At 42.4% G+C, this 15,026-nt stretch overlaps 1 protein-coding gene across 1 annotated transcript in view; it reads left to right on the forward strand.

The window, feature by feature from the left end:
* The window catches only part of dnah10 (dynein axonemal heavy chain 10), a 243,067-nt gene that overhangs the window by 173,691 nt on the left and 54,350 nt on the right, over positions 1–15,026 (forward strand). Inside the window, exons 46-50 of the mRNA XM_043715328.1 lie at positions 3,810–3,971; positions 4,622–4,796; positions 9,198–9,379; positions 11,459–11,595; positions 11,746–11,963. Of these exons, the coding sequence (XP_043571263.1) occupies positions 3,810–3,971; positions 4,622–4,796; positions 9,198–9,379; positions 11,459–11,595; positions 11,746–11,963 (874 nt within the window). The remainder of the gene's footprint in view (positions 1–3,809; positions 3,972–4,621; positions 4,797–9,197; positions 9,380–11,458; positions 11,596–11,745; positions 11,964–15,026) is intronic.

The following is a 15,026-nucleotide window of genomic DNA, read 5'->3' on the forward strand; positions in this document are numbered from 1 at the left end:
AATGCTTCACAGACAAAAAGAGATGCTGGATCAGAAATTGGGGAGGGGTGTGGTGGTGATGGGAGAGAGATGTGCAGCGGTGACCAAAAGGTAATCAATGATGTGAGTTTTAAGGAAGGTTTGTAGCTGAGTTCTCCAGGAGTTGGTGATGGGTCTGTTGCGTTTTTGATACATGTTATCTAGACTTTAGTATGCAAGGAACAATTTCCATGTTTGTGCTTAACGCTGGAATGTGTGAGGTGTTGCATTTTGGAAGGAGTACTCAGTAAATGACAGGATACTAAAAGCTCAGAGAAACAGAGGATCTTGGGTGTCTGGAATGCCCTGCCTGGGAGGGTAGTTGAGGCAAGTAACCTAACAACCTTTAAGAAGTACTTGGATGAGCACTAGAAATGTCACAACATTCAAGGCTGTGCACATAGTGCTAGAAGATAGAACTTGACTAAATATTTGGTGTAACTTTACATGTGCAGACTTGATGGGCTGAATGGCCTGTATTGTTCTGTGATATGAAATTTGGAAGCATTATAAACTATAAGAGGACAGTGTAGAAATTCAAAAGGATATTGACTGGTTGATGGAGTGGGCAAATAGATGGAGATTAATTTTTAAAAATGTGTTCATGGGATGTGAGTGCCATTTACTGGGGCCAGTATTTATTGCATTAGTTGCTCTTGAGAAGGTAGTGGTGAGCTGTGTTCATGGACCCCTGCAGAACCATGTGTTGTAGGTAGATCCATGTTCAGGACCTCCGATATTTCAATCAAGTTATCCCTCATTCATATAAAATCAAGTGGAAATAAGCCCAGTCTATTCAGCTTTTCCTTGTAAAACCACTCACTCATTCTAGGTTATCAATTCAGCAAACCTTCTGTGAACTGCCTCCACCTTGTTTATATTCTTGCTTAAGTAAGGAGACCACACTGTACACCTGATGTGGTCTCATCAATGACCTCTATGACTGTTTATGTTCAATTCCTGTTGTAATAAAGGATAACATTCCATTTGTCTTTTTGAATACATGTTGTACTTGCATGCTAACTTTTAGTGGCTCATGCGCTAGAACACTTAGATCTCTTTGCACCCCAGATTTCTGCTGTCATTTTCCATTTAGATGATACTCAGATTTTACATTCTTCCTGCCAAAGTGAATAACTTCCATTTTCCAGTATTGTACTCCATCTATCAGATATTTTGCTCACTCATTTAACTTACTGATATCTGTCTACAACCACCTGTGTCCTCTCCACATGATCCTAACCCTATGTGCCAACTGTGTCACTCAGGAGCATTTTCTACTGGAACCAAGCTCTCAGGGAGGTGGGAGATGTCTACAGAGCACGAGTGGCAAAGGCTGACCGCAGCCACAATGGGGATGTGCTGCTGCTGATTTAATAAAGGCAGTCTGCAGCAACTTGGAAAGCCAGAAGTCACAAAAGTGACTGAACAGCCAAATAAGAGCTAATGTGTTCTAATCTGAATCCAGATGCCCATAGTTCCAAAACTTTTCTCATCAAAATATCAAAAATGTTCACTTTTGTTGTGGTTCTGTTCGCCGAGTTGGGAATTTGTGTTGCAGACGTTTCGTCCCCTGTCTAGGTGACATCCTCAGTGCTTGGGAGCCTCCTGTGAAGCGCTTCTGTGATGTTTCCTCCTGCATTTATAGTGATTTGTATCTGCCGCTTCCGGTTGTCAGTTCCAGCTGTCCGCTGCAGTGGCCGGTATATTGGGTCCAGGTCGATGTACTTATTGATTGAATCCGTGGATGAGTGCCATGCCTCTAGGAATTCCCTGGCTGTTCTCTGTTTGGCTTGTCCTATAATAGTAGTGTTGTCCCAGTCGAATTCATGTTGCTTGTCATCTGAGTGTGTGGCTACTAAGGATGGCTGGTTCATGTTGTTTCGTGGCTAGTTGGTGTTCATGGATGCGGACCGTTAGCTGTCTTCCTGTTTGTCCTATGTAGTGTTTTGTGCAGTCCTTGCATGGGATTTTGTACACTACATTGGTTTTGCTCATGCTGGATATCGGGTCCTTCGTCCTCGTGAGTTGTTGTCTGAGGGTGGCTGTTGGTTTGTGTGCTGTTATGAGTCCTAGTGGTCGCATTGGTCTGGCTGTCAGTTCAAAAATGTTTTTGATATATGGTAGTGTGGCTAGTCCTTTGGGTTGTAGCATGTCCTCATTCCATTGTCTTTCCCTTAGGCATCTGTTGATGAAATTGCGGGGGTATCCGTTTTTGGCGAATACATTGCATAGGTGTTCTTCTTCCTCTTTTTGCAGTTCTGGTGTGCTGCAGTGTGTTGTGGTGCTTTTGAACAGTGTCTTGATGCAACTTCTTTTGTGTGTGTTGGGGTGGTTGCTTTCGTAGTTTAGGAGTTAGTCTGTGTGTGTGTGGCTTTCCTGTGTACCTTTGTGGTGAAATCTCCATTCGGTGTTTTCTGTACCATCACGTCTAGGAATGGGAATTGGTTGTCCTTTTCTTCCTCTCAAGTGAATCGGATTCCTGTGAGTGTGGCGTTGATGATCCGGTGTGTGTTCTCTATTTCTGTGTTTTTAATGATTACAAAGGTATCATCTACATATCTGACCCAGAGTTTGGGTTGAATTTGCGGTAAGACTGTTTGTTCTAATCTTTGCATTACCGCTTCTGCTATGAGTCCAGAGATGGGTTAGCCCATGGGTGTGCCGTTGATTTGTTCATATATTTGGTTGTTGAATGTGAAGTGTGCTGTGAGGCACAGTCGTGAGGCAAGGACTGCACAAAACACTACATAGGACAAACAGGAAGACAGCTAACGGTCCGCATCCATGAACACCAACTAGCCACGAAATGACATGACCAGCTATCCTTAGTAGCCACACACTCAGATGACAAGCAACATGAGTTCGACAACACTACTATTATAGGTCAAGCCAAACAGAGAACAGCCAGGGAATTCCTAGAGGCATGGCACTCATCCACAGATTCAATCAATAAGCACATCGACCTGGACCCAATATACCGGCCACTGCAGCGGACAGCTGAAGCTGACAACCGGAAGCGGCAGGTACAAATCACTATAAATGCCGGAGGAAACATCACAGAAGCGCTTCACAGGAGGCTCCCAAGCACTGAGGATGTCACCTAGACAGGGGACGAAACGTCTGCAACACAAATTCCCAGCTCAGCGAACAGAACCACAACAACGAGCACCTGAGCTACAAATCTTCTCCCAAACTTTGAATGTTCACTTTTCCCAGTTTTGAATCTACCAGCTGTGCACGAACATGCATCAGACTTTTCGGGTTTGCTGAATTCACGGTTGAAGATTGCAATCTTGTTTTCCCCACGCATTAATAAGTTCCTCAAGGCTCTTACTGATTCCAACTTCTCACCTCCTGCCCTCCTTTTGAAAACAGAAACAAGTTTTAAATTAAGGGGTGGTAGGTATAGGACAGATGTTAGGGGTAGATTCTTTACTCAGCGAGTCGTGAGTTCATGGAATGCCTTGCCAGTAGCAGTGGTGGACTCTCCCTCTTTATGGGCATTTAAACGGGCATTGGATAGGCATATGGAGGATAGTGGGCTAGTGTAGGTTAGGTGGGCTTGGATCGGCGCAACATCGAGGGCCAAAGGGCCTGTACTGCATTGTATTTTTCTATGTTCTATGTTCTAAGTCCTGAAACCATCAGGAGTTGAGACACTTCCTGGAATGTAATTTTTAAATTATGTCTGTTCCTGTTTCTGAATCTGCCAATGATGGAAGATCTGACTATGAATGGTTAACACCAACCAATTAAAATTCACTCTCCATTTTTCTGTCTCCCCACAGCTCAATGTAAGCGTTTGGAGGGAGGTTTGGATAAGTTAAAGGAAGCCAGTATTCAGTTAGCAGAGTTAAACTTGAAACTTGCAGAACAAAAGATTATATTGGCAGAGAAAACAGAAGCCTGTGAAGCTCTATTGGCAGAAATTTCCATCAACACTGCTGTTGGTAAGGCCAGCTGAGTTGGAAGATATTGGATACATTGTGAATTATTAACTGTTTGTACCTTCAAGACCCACAGGTAATGCTAACACTATTCATCAGTACAAAGAGATACATATTTCAGAATTTGCTTTTATTTTAATCACAGTGGCCTAGAAATTCCTCTCAATAGTTCAGTCCAGTTCTGAAATGGCAGGAATGGCACCCAACTTGCATGGAGTAGCAGGGAACAAGCATACCCGACACAATCACAGTCACACACACTTGTACATACACATGTACACATGCACACATACACACGGACATGCATTCACACACTGAGGCTAAACCTGTAGAAGGTGACTAGGGGAACCGCATCAGTTTCTGTTCTGATTTATCTGGAATTTCTTGAAGTGAGCAGTTGCCATGTTTTAGTCTTAATTAGTGACAGGAGGAGGCTATGCAACTCTATATCATCACTAATAGTCGTGGCTGATTTAAATCAGGACTCGATGTATCTGTTTCACTTGTGCATTTGCTGCCAGCAGTTGTAGAAGATTAGTGAATCACCTTTGGAATGACTTAGTGATGTTCAAGCCAGCTTTAAAATTGCACTAAATCCAGTACAATGTGTAAATAAATGCAGATTTACAACTCCTTCTACATAATTTTTTCAGCTGAGGAGAAGAAGCAGCTTGCAGAAGAGAAAGCTTTTGAGATAGAGGAACAGAATAAGGTGATAGCAGTGGAAAAGCAGGATGCAGAAAATTCCTTGGCTGAAGCTTTGCCTGCTTTGGAGGCTGCCAGAGTAGCATTGCAGAGTTTGGATAAGTCTGATGTCACTGAGATCAGGTAATCCTGAACAATCAGCTTCTCTGATTTTAAATTTCTGATTGTATCTTCAACTCCCTCTGCGGTCTTGCTTCTCTCTTTCTCTGTTCTCTCCTCCAGCTCTTCAATCATCTGAGTAATTTATGTTCCTGTATGATGACCTCATGCACACCCTCAATATTAATTGCATTGTCATTTGTGATTTGTGTCTTTAGCTGCCTAGTTCCGAAGCTCCCCAACCCTTCCACATCCTTATTTGTCTTGCCTCCTCAAAGATCTCCTGAGGTCCCCATCATCTCAGATACCAGTCTTTCCAACCAGTTTGAATCACTATCTATTAGTAAAAATCTGAAGGCATATGATACTGCAGTTGACCCAGACAACATCCCAACAAAATGTTGAAGACCACAGATCTAGTATTAGCTGCACCTCTAGCAGTACGACAATGGCATTGACCTGAAAATGTAGAAAATTGCCCAGGTATTTCCTGTTTACAAAAAGCAGTACGAATCCAACCCAGCCACTTATAGCACATTAGTCTGCTCTCAATCATAAGCAAAGTGATGGAAGTTGTTATCAACAATGCTGTCAAGCAGCACTTGCTTAGCAATAACTTGCACTCTGATGTCCAATTTGGGTTCTGCCAAGGTCAGTCGATTACTGACCTCAATACAATGAACTAAAGAGCTGAACTCTAGAGGGGAGGCAGAAGTAACTGCCCTTGACATTGAGCTGTATTTGACTGAATGTGACATTAAGGAGCCCCATTAAAACTAGAGTCAGTGGGAATCAGGGGGGACAACATACCTCGCAAAAAGTAAGGGCAGCACGGTGAGTCAGTGGTTAGCACTGCTGCCTCACAGCACCAGGGACCCAGGTTCAATTCTAGCCTTGGGCAACAATCTGTATGGAGTTTGCACATTCTCCTCGTGTCTGCATGGGTTTCCTCCGGGTGCTCTGGTTTCCTCCAAAGTCCAAAGATGTGCAGGTCAGGTGAATTGGTCATGCTAAATTGCCCATAGTGTTAGGTGTATTGGTCAGCGGTAAATATGTTTAGGAAAATGGATCTGGGTGGGTTACTCTTTGGAGGGTCCATGTGGACTTGTTGGACCAGATGGATTGTTTCACACTGTAGGGAATCTAAACGATGGTCATCATTGTTGGAGATCAGTCATCTTAGCTCCAGAACATCTCTACAGAAGTTCCTCAGGGTAGTGTCCTAGGCTCAAACAACTTCAGCTGCTTCATCAATTACATTCCCTCCGTCATAAGGTCAGAAATGGAATGTTCACTGGAGCTTGCACAATTCACACCACCTCAGATACTGAAGCAGTCTATGTCCAATTGCAGCAATTTCTGGACAATATCCAGGCTTTAGCTGATAATTTGCAAGCAGGATTTGTGTCACATAAGTGCCAGTGACTGTCTTCAATAATAGAGAATCTCAGTGTCAGCCCTTGTCTTTCAGAGACATTATCTTTGCTGTATTTTCCATTAACAACATCCTGCAGGTTACCGTTGACCAGAAATTGATTTAGATCTACCATATAAATAAGTGGCTGTAAGAAGGTTAAGTGGTTAAGAATTCTATAATAAGTAGCTCACCTTCTGACTCCTTGAATCCAGTCCACCATCTGTACAATACAAGCCAGGAGTTGAGTGCATCTCCAACAACACTCAAGCTTGACACCATCCAGGACAAAGCAGCCCTTTTGATTGGCACTATATCCACTGCTGATGTGCAGTAGTAGTAGTAGTATGGACCACCTACAAGATTCACTACAGAAATTTACCAATGCTCCTTCAACACCACTTTCCCAAACCAGTGTCTGTCTTGTCTAGAAGAATAGGGGTAGCATATGTATGTGAACATCACCACCTGCAATTTCCCCTCTAAGACAAGTACGATCCTAACTTGGAAATAAATCACTACTCCTTCAAAATCCTGGAACTCCCTCTGTAACAGCACTGTGGAGTCCCTTCACCACGTGGACTGCAGCAGTTCAGGAAGTCAAGTCACCACCACCTCTTCAAGGGCAACTAGGGAAGGGCAATAAATGTATGCAAAGCCAGCAAAATCCACATCCCCTCAAACCAAAAGGTAAAAAGCCTATCCCTGAGCAATATTTTGATAATTGACTCTATTATCTAAGTGGCTTTCTCAAACTTTGTATTTTAATGCTTTTGTGATGTGCCTTGCATTGCTTTATTGCATTAAAATTGTTGCAAAGATAAAATTGGTGTTAGCACCCACCTTCATGTCTGTGATATCAATATTCTTAGGCTGTTTCATTCCAATAACAATGTTTTCGATACTTTTGTTAAAGTAATTGTTAAATTTTGTTAAAATAAGATAGTTGGTGATGTAAAATGGCTGATGTTATGTACATGCACTTTCATAAGGTTATAATTATATGTTCAAAGGTTATTTGATAGTGTCACAAATAAACCTGTAAGCAAAATAGTAGCCCATGGGATTAGAGGAACTCGAGCAGCATAGCTGCAGAATTAACTGAGTAACTGATAATAGAGAGCAGTTGTGAACAGTAACCTCAGTGACAGAAGGAAGGGACACAAAGGGGAAAACATTTGAAAGTAAAAATTGCAAAACATGTTTGTTTATTCATTCATGGGATAATGGCATTGCTGGCTGGGCCAACATTTATTGCCCAGAGGGCAGTTTAAGAGTCAACCGCATTTTCGAGCAGACCTCACTTGTATATTTTTCTCATTTGATAAATTTATTGACCTTAATTGGAGACAGGTATCTGCAGTGCCTGATAAATAATGAATGTATCTGGTGCTAATTATGGAGGATGATATCAGAGAAATGGCAGTTCCCCTACAGCAAACAGGGAACCAAGGCACTGATGTGAACTTTATTTTGAATGAAACATTCTTTGAATGATATAACCCAGTTTTGGTTCTGTCAGGGTCACTCAGCTCCTGACCTCATTACAGCCTTGGTTCAAACACGGAGAAAAGAGCTGAATTCCAGAGGGGAGGGGAGAATGACAGCCCTTAATGTCAAGGCTGCATTCAACTGAGTGTGCCATCAAGGTGCCCTAGGAAAACTGGAATCAATGGATAGAAGGGGGAACATTCTCTGGTTAGAGTCATACCTGGCATAGAGGAAGATGGTCGTGGTTGTTAGGAGGTCATTTATCTCTGCTCTCAGGACATCTCTACAACCGTTCCTCAGGGTGGTGTCCTTGGCCCAACCATCTTCAGTTGCATCATCAACGACCTTCCCTTCATCATTAGATCAGAAATGGGGGTGCTGACAGTGATGACTGCACAATGTTCAGCACCATTTGTGATTCCTCAGATACTGAAGCTGTCCATGTTCAAATGCAACAAGATCTGGACAATATCCAGACTTCGGCTGGCAAGTGACAAGTAACATTCGTGCCAAATGTCAAGCTAAGACCATCACTAATAAGAGACAATCTAACCACCACCCCTTGACACTCAGTGGTGTTACCATCACTGAATCTCCCAGTATCAACATCCTGGGTGTTTTCATTAACCAGAAACTCAACTCGACTCGCCACATAAACACAGTGGCTACAAGAGCAGGTCAGAGGCGAGCAATACTGCACCAAGTAACTCACCTCGTGACTCCCCAAAAGCATGTCCACAAGTGAAACTGTTTCCATTATTGATTGGTGCTTGGATGGATGTTGCTCCATCAACACTCAAGAAGCTTGACACTAGTCAGGACAAAGCACCCCATTTGATTAGCAAATATCTGTTCCCTGCACCACCGACGCAGCAGTAGCAGCAGTGTGTACAGTCTATAAGATGCACTGCAGAAATTCACCAAAGATCCTCAGACACGACCACGTTCAACTAGAAGGGCAAGGGCAACAAGTACATGGGATCGCCACCACCTTCAAGTTTCCCTCCAAGCTATTGCCTATCCTGACTTGGGAATATGTCACCATTCCTTCATTGTCGCTAGGTCAAAATCCTGGAATATCTTCCCTAAGGGCATTGTGGGTCAACTTACTGAAGCTAGGTAAAAACAATGACTGCAGATGCTGGAAACCAGATTCTGGGTTAGTGGTGCTGAAAAAGCACAGCAATTCAGACAGCATCCGAGGAGCAGTAAAATCAACGTTTCGGGCAAAAGCCCTTCATCAGGAATACAGAAGCTGCACTGCAGTGGTTCAAGAAGGCAGCTCACCACCATCTTCTCATGGACAACTAGGGATGGGCAATAAATGCTGGCCAGCCAGCAACATCCACATCCCACTAATGAATTTTTAAAAACTGCCTTCTCATTACAGAATAATGTTAATTTGTGAAGAATTAAAGGGCAGATTTGAGTTATAAGGTAACTGCTCTCCCACTGATTAGAATTTATTAATAATATTTTGTTGCAGCATTTGATAACTTTTCTGTTTTTTATTTGGAAAGGTCATTTGCAAAGCCACCGAGACAAGTACAAACTGTTTGCGAATGTATCCTTGTCATGAGAGGATATAAAGAGATTAACTGGAAATCTGCCAAAGGCATGATGTCAGAGGCAAACTTCTTAAAGGTCCTAATGGAAATGGATTGTGATGCTATTGGACAGAATCAAGTCAAAACCGTAAAAGGTAAATGCATGACTAGAAGTGAAATTGTTTCTATTATTGATTGGAGTGGGGTTTAGTAACTTTTTAACAAATAGATGGTGAAATATTGCTTGTTCGATTGCACAATTTGTAATTCTTTGGTAGCTGCACAGATCTCTCCTTCTGGCAACCCTTTACACGTATATGAAATTAGTCATGAGACACCTCATTTGCGCAAGTTGAGTAGGGATAGCCTGTATGCCCCAACACCTGAAGTCTGTGGTGTTGATGATTTTGTTTGTAGCCATGAAAAATATTGAGGTGAAAAGAAATATTTGATTTAAAATGATCCCACCTGCATTTCCATCCCCTCTGTTGGTCTCACTTTTTAAAAATTGTCGATATTACTGACAAGGCTATCAATGATTACTTATCCTTAATGATTTGACACAGCTACAAGGCTACCGTCATTGTTGTGGAACTGGAGTCATATTAATAGCAGGTTTTCTTCCTCAAAGAACATAAAGAATAAGTTACACTTCTCTAACAATTCAAAAACTTCACAATTACTGTTTTTATTGTTATTTTGTGGGATGTGGGCATCATTGGCAAGGCCAACATTTATTGTATGTCCTGAATTGAACTCTGCAGCCATTTTGAAGGGCAGTTAAGAGTTGATCAGCTTGCTTTGTGTCTGGAGTCACATGTAGACCATACCAGCTAAGTATAGCAGATTTCCTTCCCTAAAGAACATTAGTGAATCAGGGGGAATTTATGACAATTCATGAAAGCTGCAAGACCACCCCTATCAAAACTTTCAAAGCTTTCCATTCCAAATGTAATGATTGAATTCAGGTTGACTTGGTGGATCTGAACCCATGTGGCTCTGGATTATCCACCCTGTGACACCCACACTTTGCCACCATTTCTCCTTTTTTACTGGTACTAGTTTTTAATTGTCAAATTATTGAATTGATTCACAAAACTACCATGATGAAATTAGAGTTTATATTCTCTGCAATACTTATAAGGCCTATTGAATGTTGTTTTAATAAAATAGCCACCACATTGGCACTCTGCTATGGCTATTGTGGCTTCTTTCAATGGAACACAATAGTGCAGGGTCCCGCTGTGATCCAGGAAGCCTGATACTCCTCCAACCCCATAGTAACCATTGACAAATGATAGGCTACAGAACAGTCATCTCCAGACTTTGCCTCTGCACTGTCAGTGATGGAAATGGAATGGAAGATCTATTCTGATTCAGGGCCAATATGTCTTTTTTACTCACTTGTTGAGTGGGCATCACTGGCTGGTCACCATTTTTTATTGATTGTCCCTAGTTGCCCTTGAGAAGGTGGTGGTGAGCGGCCTTCTTGAACTGCTGAAATTTACCTGCTGTGGATTGGCTGACAGTGTCCTGAGGGAGGGAATTCCAGGTTTTCAGCTGGTAACACTGAAGGGACAATGATATATTTCCAAGGATAGTGAATGGCTCGGTGGGGAACTTGCAGGGGTGGCGTTCCCATGTATCTGTTTCCCTTGTCCTTAGATAGAAGTGATTGTGTATTTCTGCAGTGTGTCTTATGGATAGTACACACGCTGCTGCTGACTGCCAGTGGTGGAGAGAATGGATGCTTGTGGATATGGTGCCAATCAAGCAGGTTGCTTTGTTCTGACTAGTGTCAAACTTCTTGATTGTTGTTGGACCTGACCCATTCAGGCAAGTGTAGAATATTTCATCACACACCTAACTTGTGCCTTGTAGATACAGGACAGGCTTTGGGGATTCAGGAAATGAGTTACTTGCCGCAGTATTCCTTGCCTTTGACCTGCTGTTGTAGTCACTCTATGTGCCAAGTCACATTGAGTTTCTGGTCAATGGTACCCCCAGGATGTTGATAGTGTGGGATTCAATAATGTAAAACCATTGCATGTCAAGGGGAGGTTATTAGATTGTGTTTTGTTGGACATGGTCATTGCTGGCATTTGTCTAGCATAAATGTTACTTATCATATAATCTTATCATTTAATCAGTGTAAAACACAAATGTGCATAGCAATATCATAATTCAGATGCCAAACCAAGTCATTGTTTAATGAATAGTGTTTCCATTTGTAGGTTTTCTCAAGAATCTGAACACCTCATTTGATGAAATGCAGGCCATCAGCAGAGCAGGGGCTGGCATGTTGAAGTTTGTGGAAGCTGTCATGGGCTATTGTGATGTGGCTAGAGAAATCAAACCCAAACGAGAAAAGGTATGCATTACTTCAAAAATAATAGTGCCGTTGTGTGTTCTGCAATCATTTATTTCCTATACATTTAACAAACAGTAATTTTTTACAGCAGCCATGTTGAATTGTTGGTTGTGAAATGAAAGTGACTGAATATATCTGTTATTTCCATAGGTTGCCAGGTTAGAACGTAATTACTATCAAAGCAAACGTGATCTGGAAAAAATCCAGGCAGAGCTGGCAGCTATACAGAGGGAACTTCAAGCACTGAGTGATCGGTATGAGGCTGCAATGAGAGATAAGCAACAGCTTCAAGAAGAAGCAGAAATCATGGAACGGCGATTGGTGGCAGCAGACAAGCTCATCTCTGGTTTGGGATCTGAAAATGTTCGGTGAGTCCCATTAACAAATGTTCATGCATCAAAAATCGATTTTGGAAATTGGGGGATTGGTTAATAGAAAATCTCTATTGTGTTTTACTGTCTCTCTAATTTGCTTGTTTGCACTATCAGTAGTGAGGCACATCAGGTGGAGTTTTGAAGAAAGCTATCAAACAATTTCACTCCCTTAAAATTTGTGCTGTAGTTTCTGATTGGTGTTATACATGCATATACAATGTTTGTGGTTTGTGTAAAATCAATCAGCTTTAATTGGCTTTGATAACCTCACTGGGGTCATGGGGACTAGGCCTCAGCTTCATCTTTCTCAATTAGACATTAGAAAACTATACTTTTACAGGGAACTAGGGCAACAAATACTGGTCCACCAGCAATGCCCACAACCCCAGTGAATAAAAAAAATTGCATCATCTGAGTTCTTGATTATTGCCTTCCCTTATATCTCCATTACTAGATTGTATTAGCAGATTTATTGAATTCAGTTCATAACTTGCCGTAGTGAAATTTCTACTGATGGCTTCTAGATTGCTGTATAAGTATCAAAATCACCCAAACTATTGCTGTTCTATAACGGCACTTCTTATCAGTTCACTTAACCAGCACAAGAGACATGTTACACAGGAATATTTGGACATGTTCTGTTCGGGGTTACTATTTCACTGGTTTCCATTTGTAACTTCCTACACATTCATGAAAAATTTAAACCGTCATCTCTTGATGTTAAAATGATTAATTTTCCTAATTTTCCAGAACAATTCACCTTTATCTACATCCAATGACCACTTTAAGTTAACAGGCATTACTTAGAGCAGAGACATAGAGTCACAGAGATGTTCAGCATGGAAACAGAACCTTTGATCCAATTCATCCATGCCAACCCAATCTAGTCCCACTCGCCAGCACTCGGGCCCATATCCCTCCAAACCCTTTCTATTCATATACCCATCCAGATGCCTTTTAAATGTTGCAATTGTACCAGCCTACACCACTTCCTCTGGCAGCCCATTCCACACATATACACCCTCTGCTGAAAAAGTTGCCCCTTAGGTCTCTTTTATGTCTTTTCCCTCTCACCCTAAACCTACGCCCTCTGGTTCTGGTCACCCCCACACCAGGAAAAATACCTTGTCTATATATGCCCCTATATATGTCTCTCATGATTTTATAAACCTCTAAGGTCACCCCTCAGCCTCTGACGCTCCAGGGAAAACAGCCCCAGCCTATTCAGCCTCTCCCTATAGCTCAAATCCTCCAACCCTGGCAACATCCTTGTAAATCTTTTCTGAACCCTTTCAAGTTTCACAACATCCTTCTGATAGGAAGGAGACCAGAATTGCATACAATATCCCAAAAGTTCCCTAACCAATGTCCTGTACAGCCGCAACATGATCTCCCCACTCCTGTACTCAATACTCTGACCAATAAAGGAAAGCATACCAAACACCTTCTTCACTATCCTACCTGACCAGCGACTCTACTTTCAAGGAGCTATGAACCTGCACTCCAAGGTCTCTTTGTTCAGGAACACTCTCTCGGACCTTACAATTAATTGTATAAGTCCTGCTCAGATTTGCTTTCCCAAAATGCAGCACCTCGCATTTATCTGAATTAAACTCCCATCTGCTACTCCTCAGCCCATTGGCCCATCTGGTCCGGATCCTGTTGTAATTTGAGGTAACCTTCTTTGCATTTCAACTCCCCCTCCCACTCCACCGAACTCACCGACTTTAATGTCTTTTTAAATGGCCATTGGATAAACATATGGATGATAATGCAACAATGCAGGTTAGTTCAGCTTCAGGCTGGTTTCACAGGTCAGCACAACATTGAGGGTCAGAGAGCCTGGACTGTGCTGTAATGTTCTGTGTTCTTTGAAAGCAAGATAATATTTCGAGTCTGGCGATTCTTCATCAGAACTGTTAACAGCTCAGGAAAGGTGGTAATATATTGAAGTGACGTTTGTGGGAAGGGGTTGGTCTTGCACAAGGTGACTTACTTGCCGATTTACTTCCTCCAACCTCAGTATCCAAGGCCTCAGGCACACCTTCCAGGTGAAGCAGCAGCTTACCTGCACTTCTCTCAACTCATTTATTTCATTCACTGCTCAGAATGTGGTCTCCTGTATATCGGGGGAGATGAAACACAGATTTGATGACCGCTTTGCTGAACACCTACACTCTGTCTGTAAAACATGACCCAGAGTTTCCCACTGCCTCCACTTCAACACACCACTGTGTTCCTACACCAACATTTCTGTCCCAGATCTGTTGCAGTGTTCCTTAACGCAAGTTCAAAGAACAACACTTCATTTTCCACTTGCTCCTGCTGAACACTCTCTGCTCATTCCTGAAGAAGGGCCTGTGCCCGAAACGTCGAATCTCCTGTTCCCTGGATGCTGCCTGACCTGCTGTGCTGTTCCAGCAATAAAGTTTCAACCTTCTTTGCTGTCCACCACACCTCCAATTTTCGTATTATCTGCAAACTTACTAACTGTACCTCTTATGTTCAGATCCAAATAATTTATATAAATGGCAAAAAGTAGTAGACCCAGCACCGATCTTTGTGGCACTCCGCTGGTCACAGATCTTTAGTCTGAAATACAACCCTCCACCACCACCCTCTTGTCTTCTTTGAGGCTGTTCTGTATCCAAATGGCTAGCTCTCCCTGTGTTGCATGATATCTAACCTTGCTAACCAGTAAGAATGGATAATCTAATTAATCTAACCATGGGGAACCTTGTCGAATGGCTTACTGAAGTCCATATAGATCACATCTACTGTTCTGCTCTCATCAATCCTCTTTGTTACTTCTTCAAAAACCTCAATCAAGTTTGTGAGACATGATTTCCCATGCACAAAGCCATGTTGACTATCCCAAATCAGTTCTTGCCTTTCCAAATAAATGTATATCCTGTCCCTCAGGATTCCCTCCAACAACTTGCCCATCACGTGGCACAGTGGTTAGCATTGCTGCCTAACAGCGCCAGAGACCTGGGTTCAATTCCCGACTCAGGCGACTGACTGTGTGGAGTTTGCACATTCTCCCCGTGTCTGCGT

The sequence above is a fragment of the Chiloscyllium plagiosum genome, chromosome 25 (assembly GCF_004010195.1).
Source record: "Chiloscyllium plagiosum isolate BGI_BamShark_2017 chromosome 25, ASM401019v2, whole genome shotgun sequence".
Lineage (NCBI taxonomy): Eukaryota > Metazoa > Chordata > Chondrichthyes > Orectolobiformes > Hemiscylliidae > Chiloscyllium > Chiloscyllium plagiosum.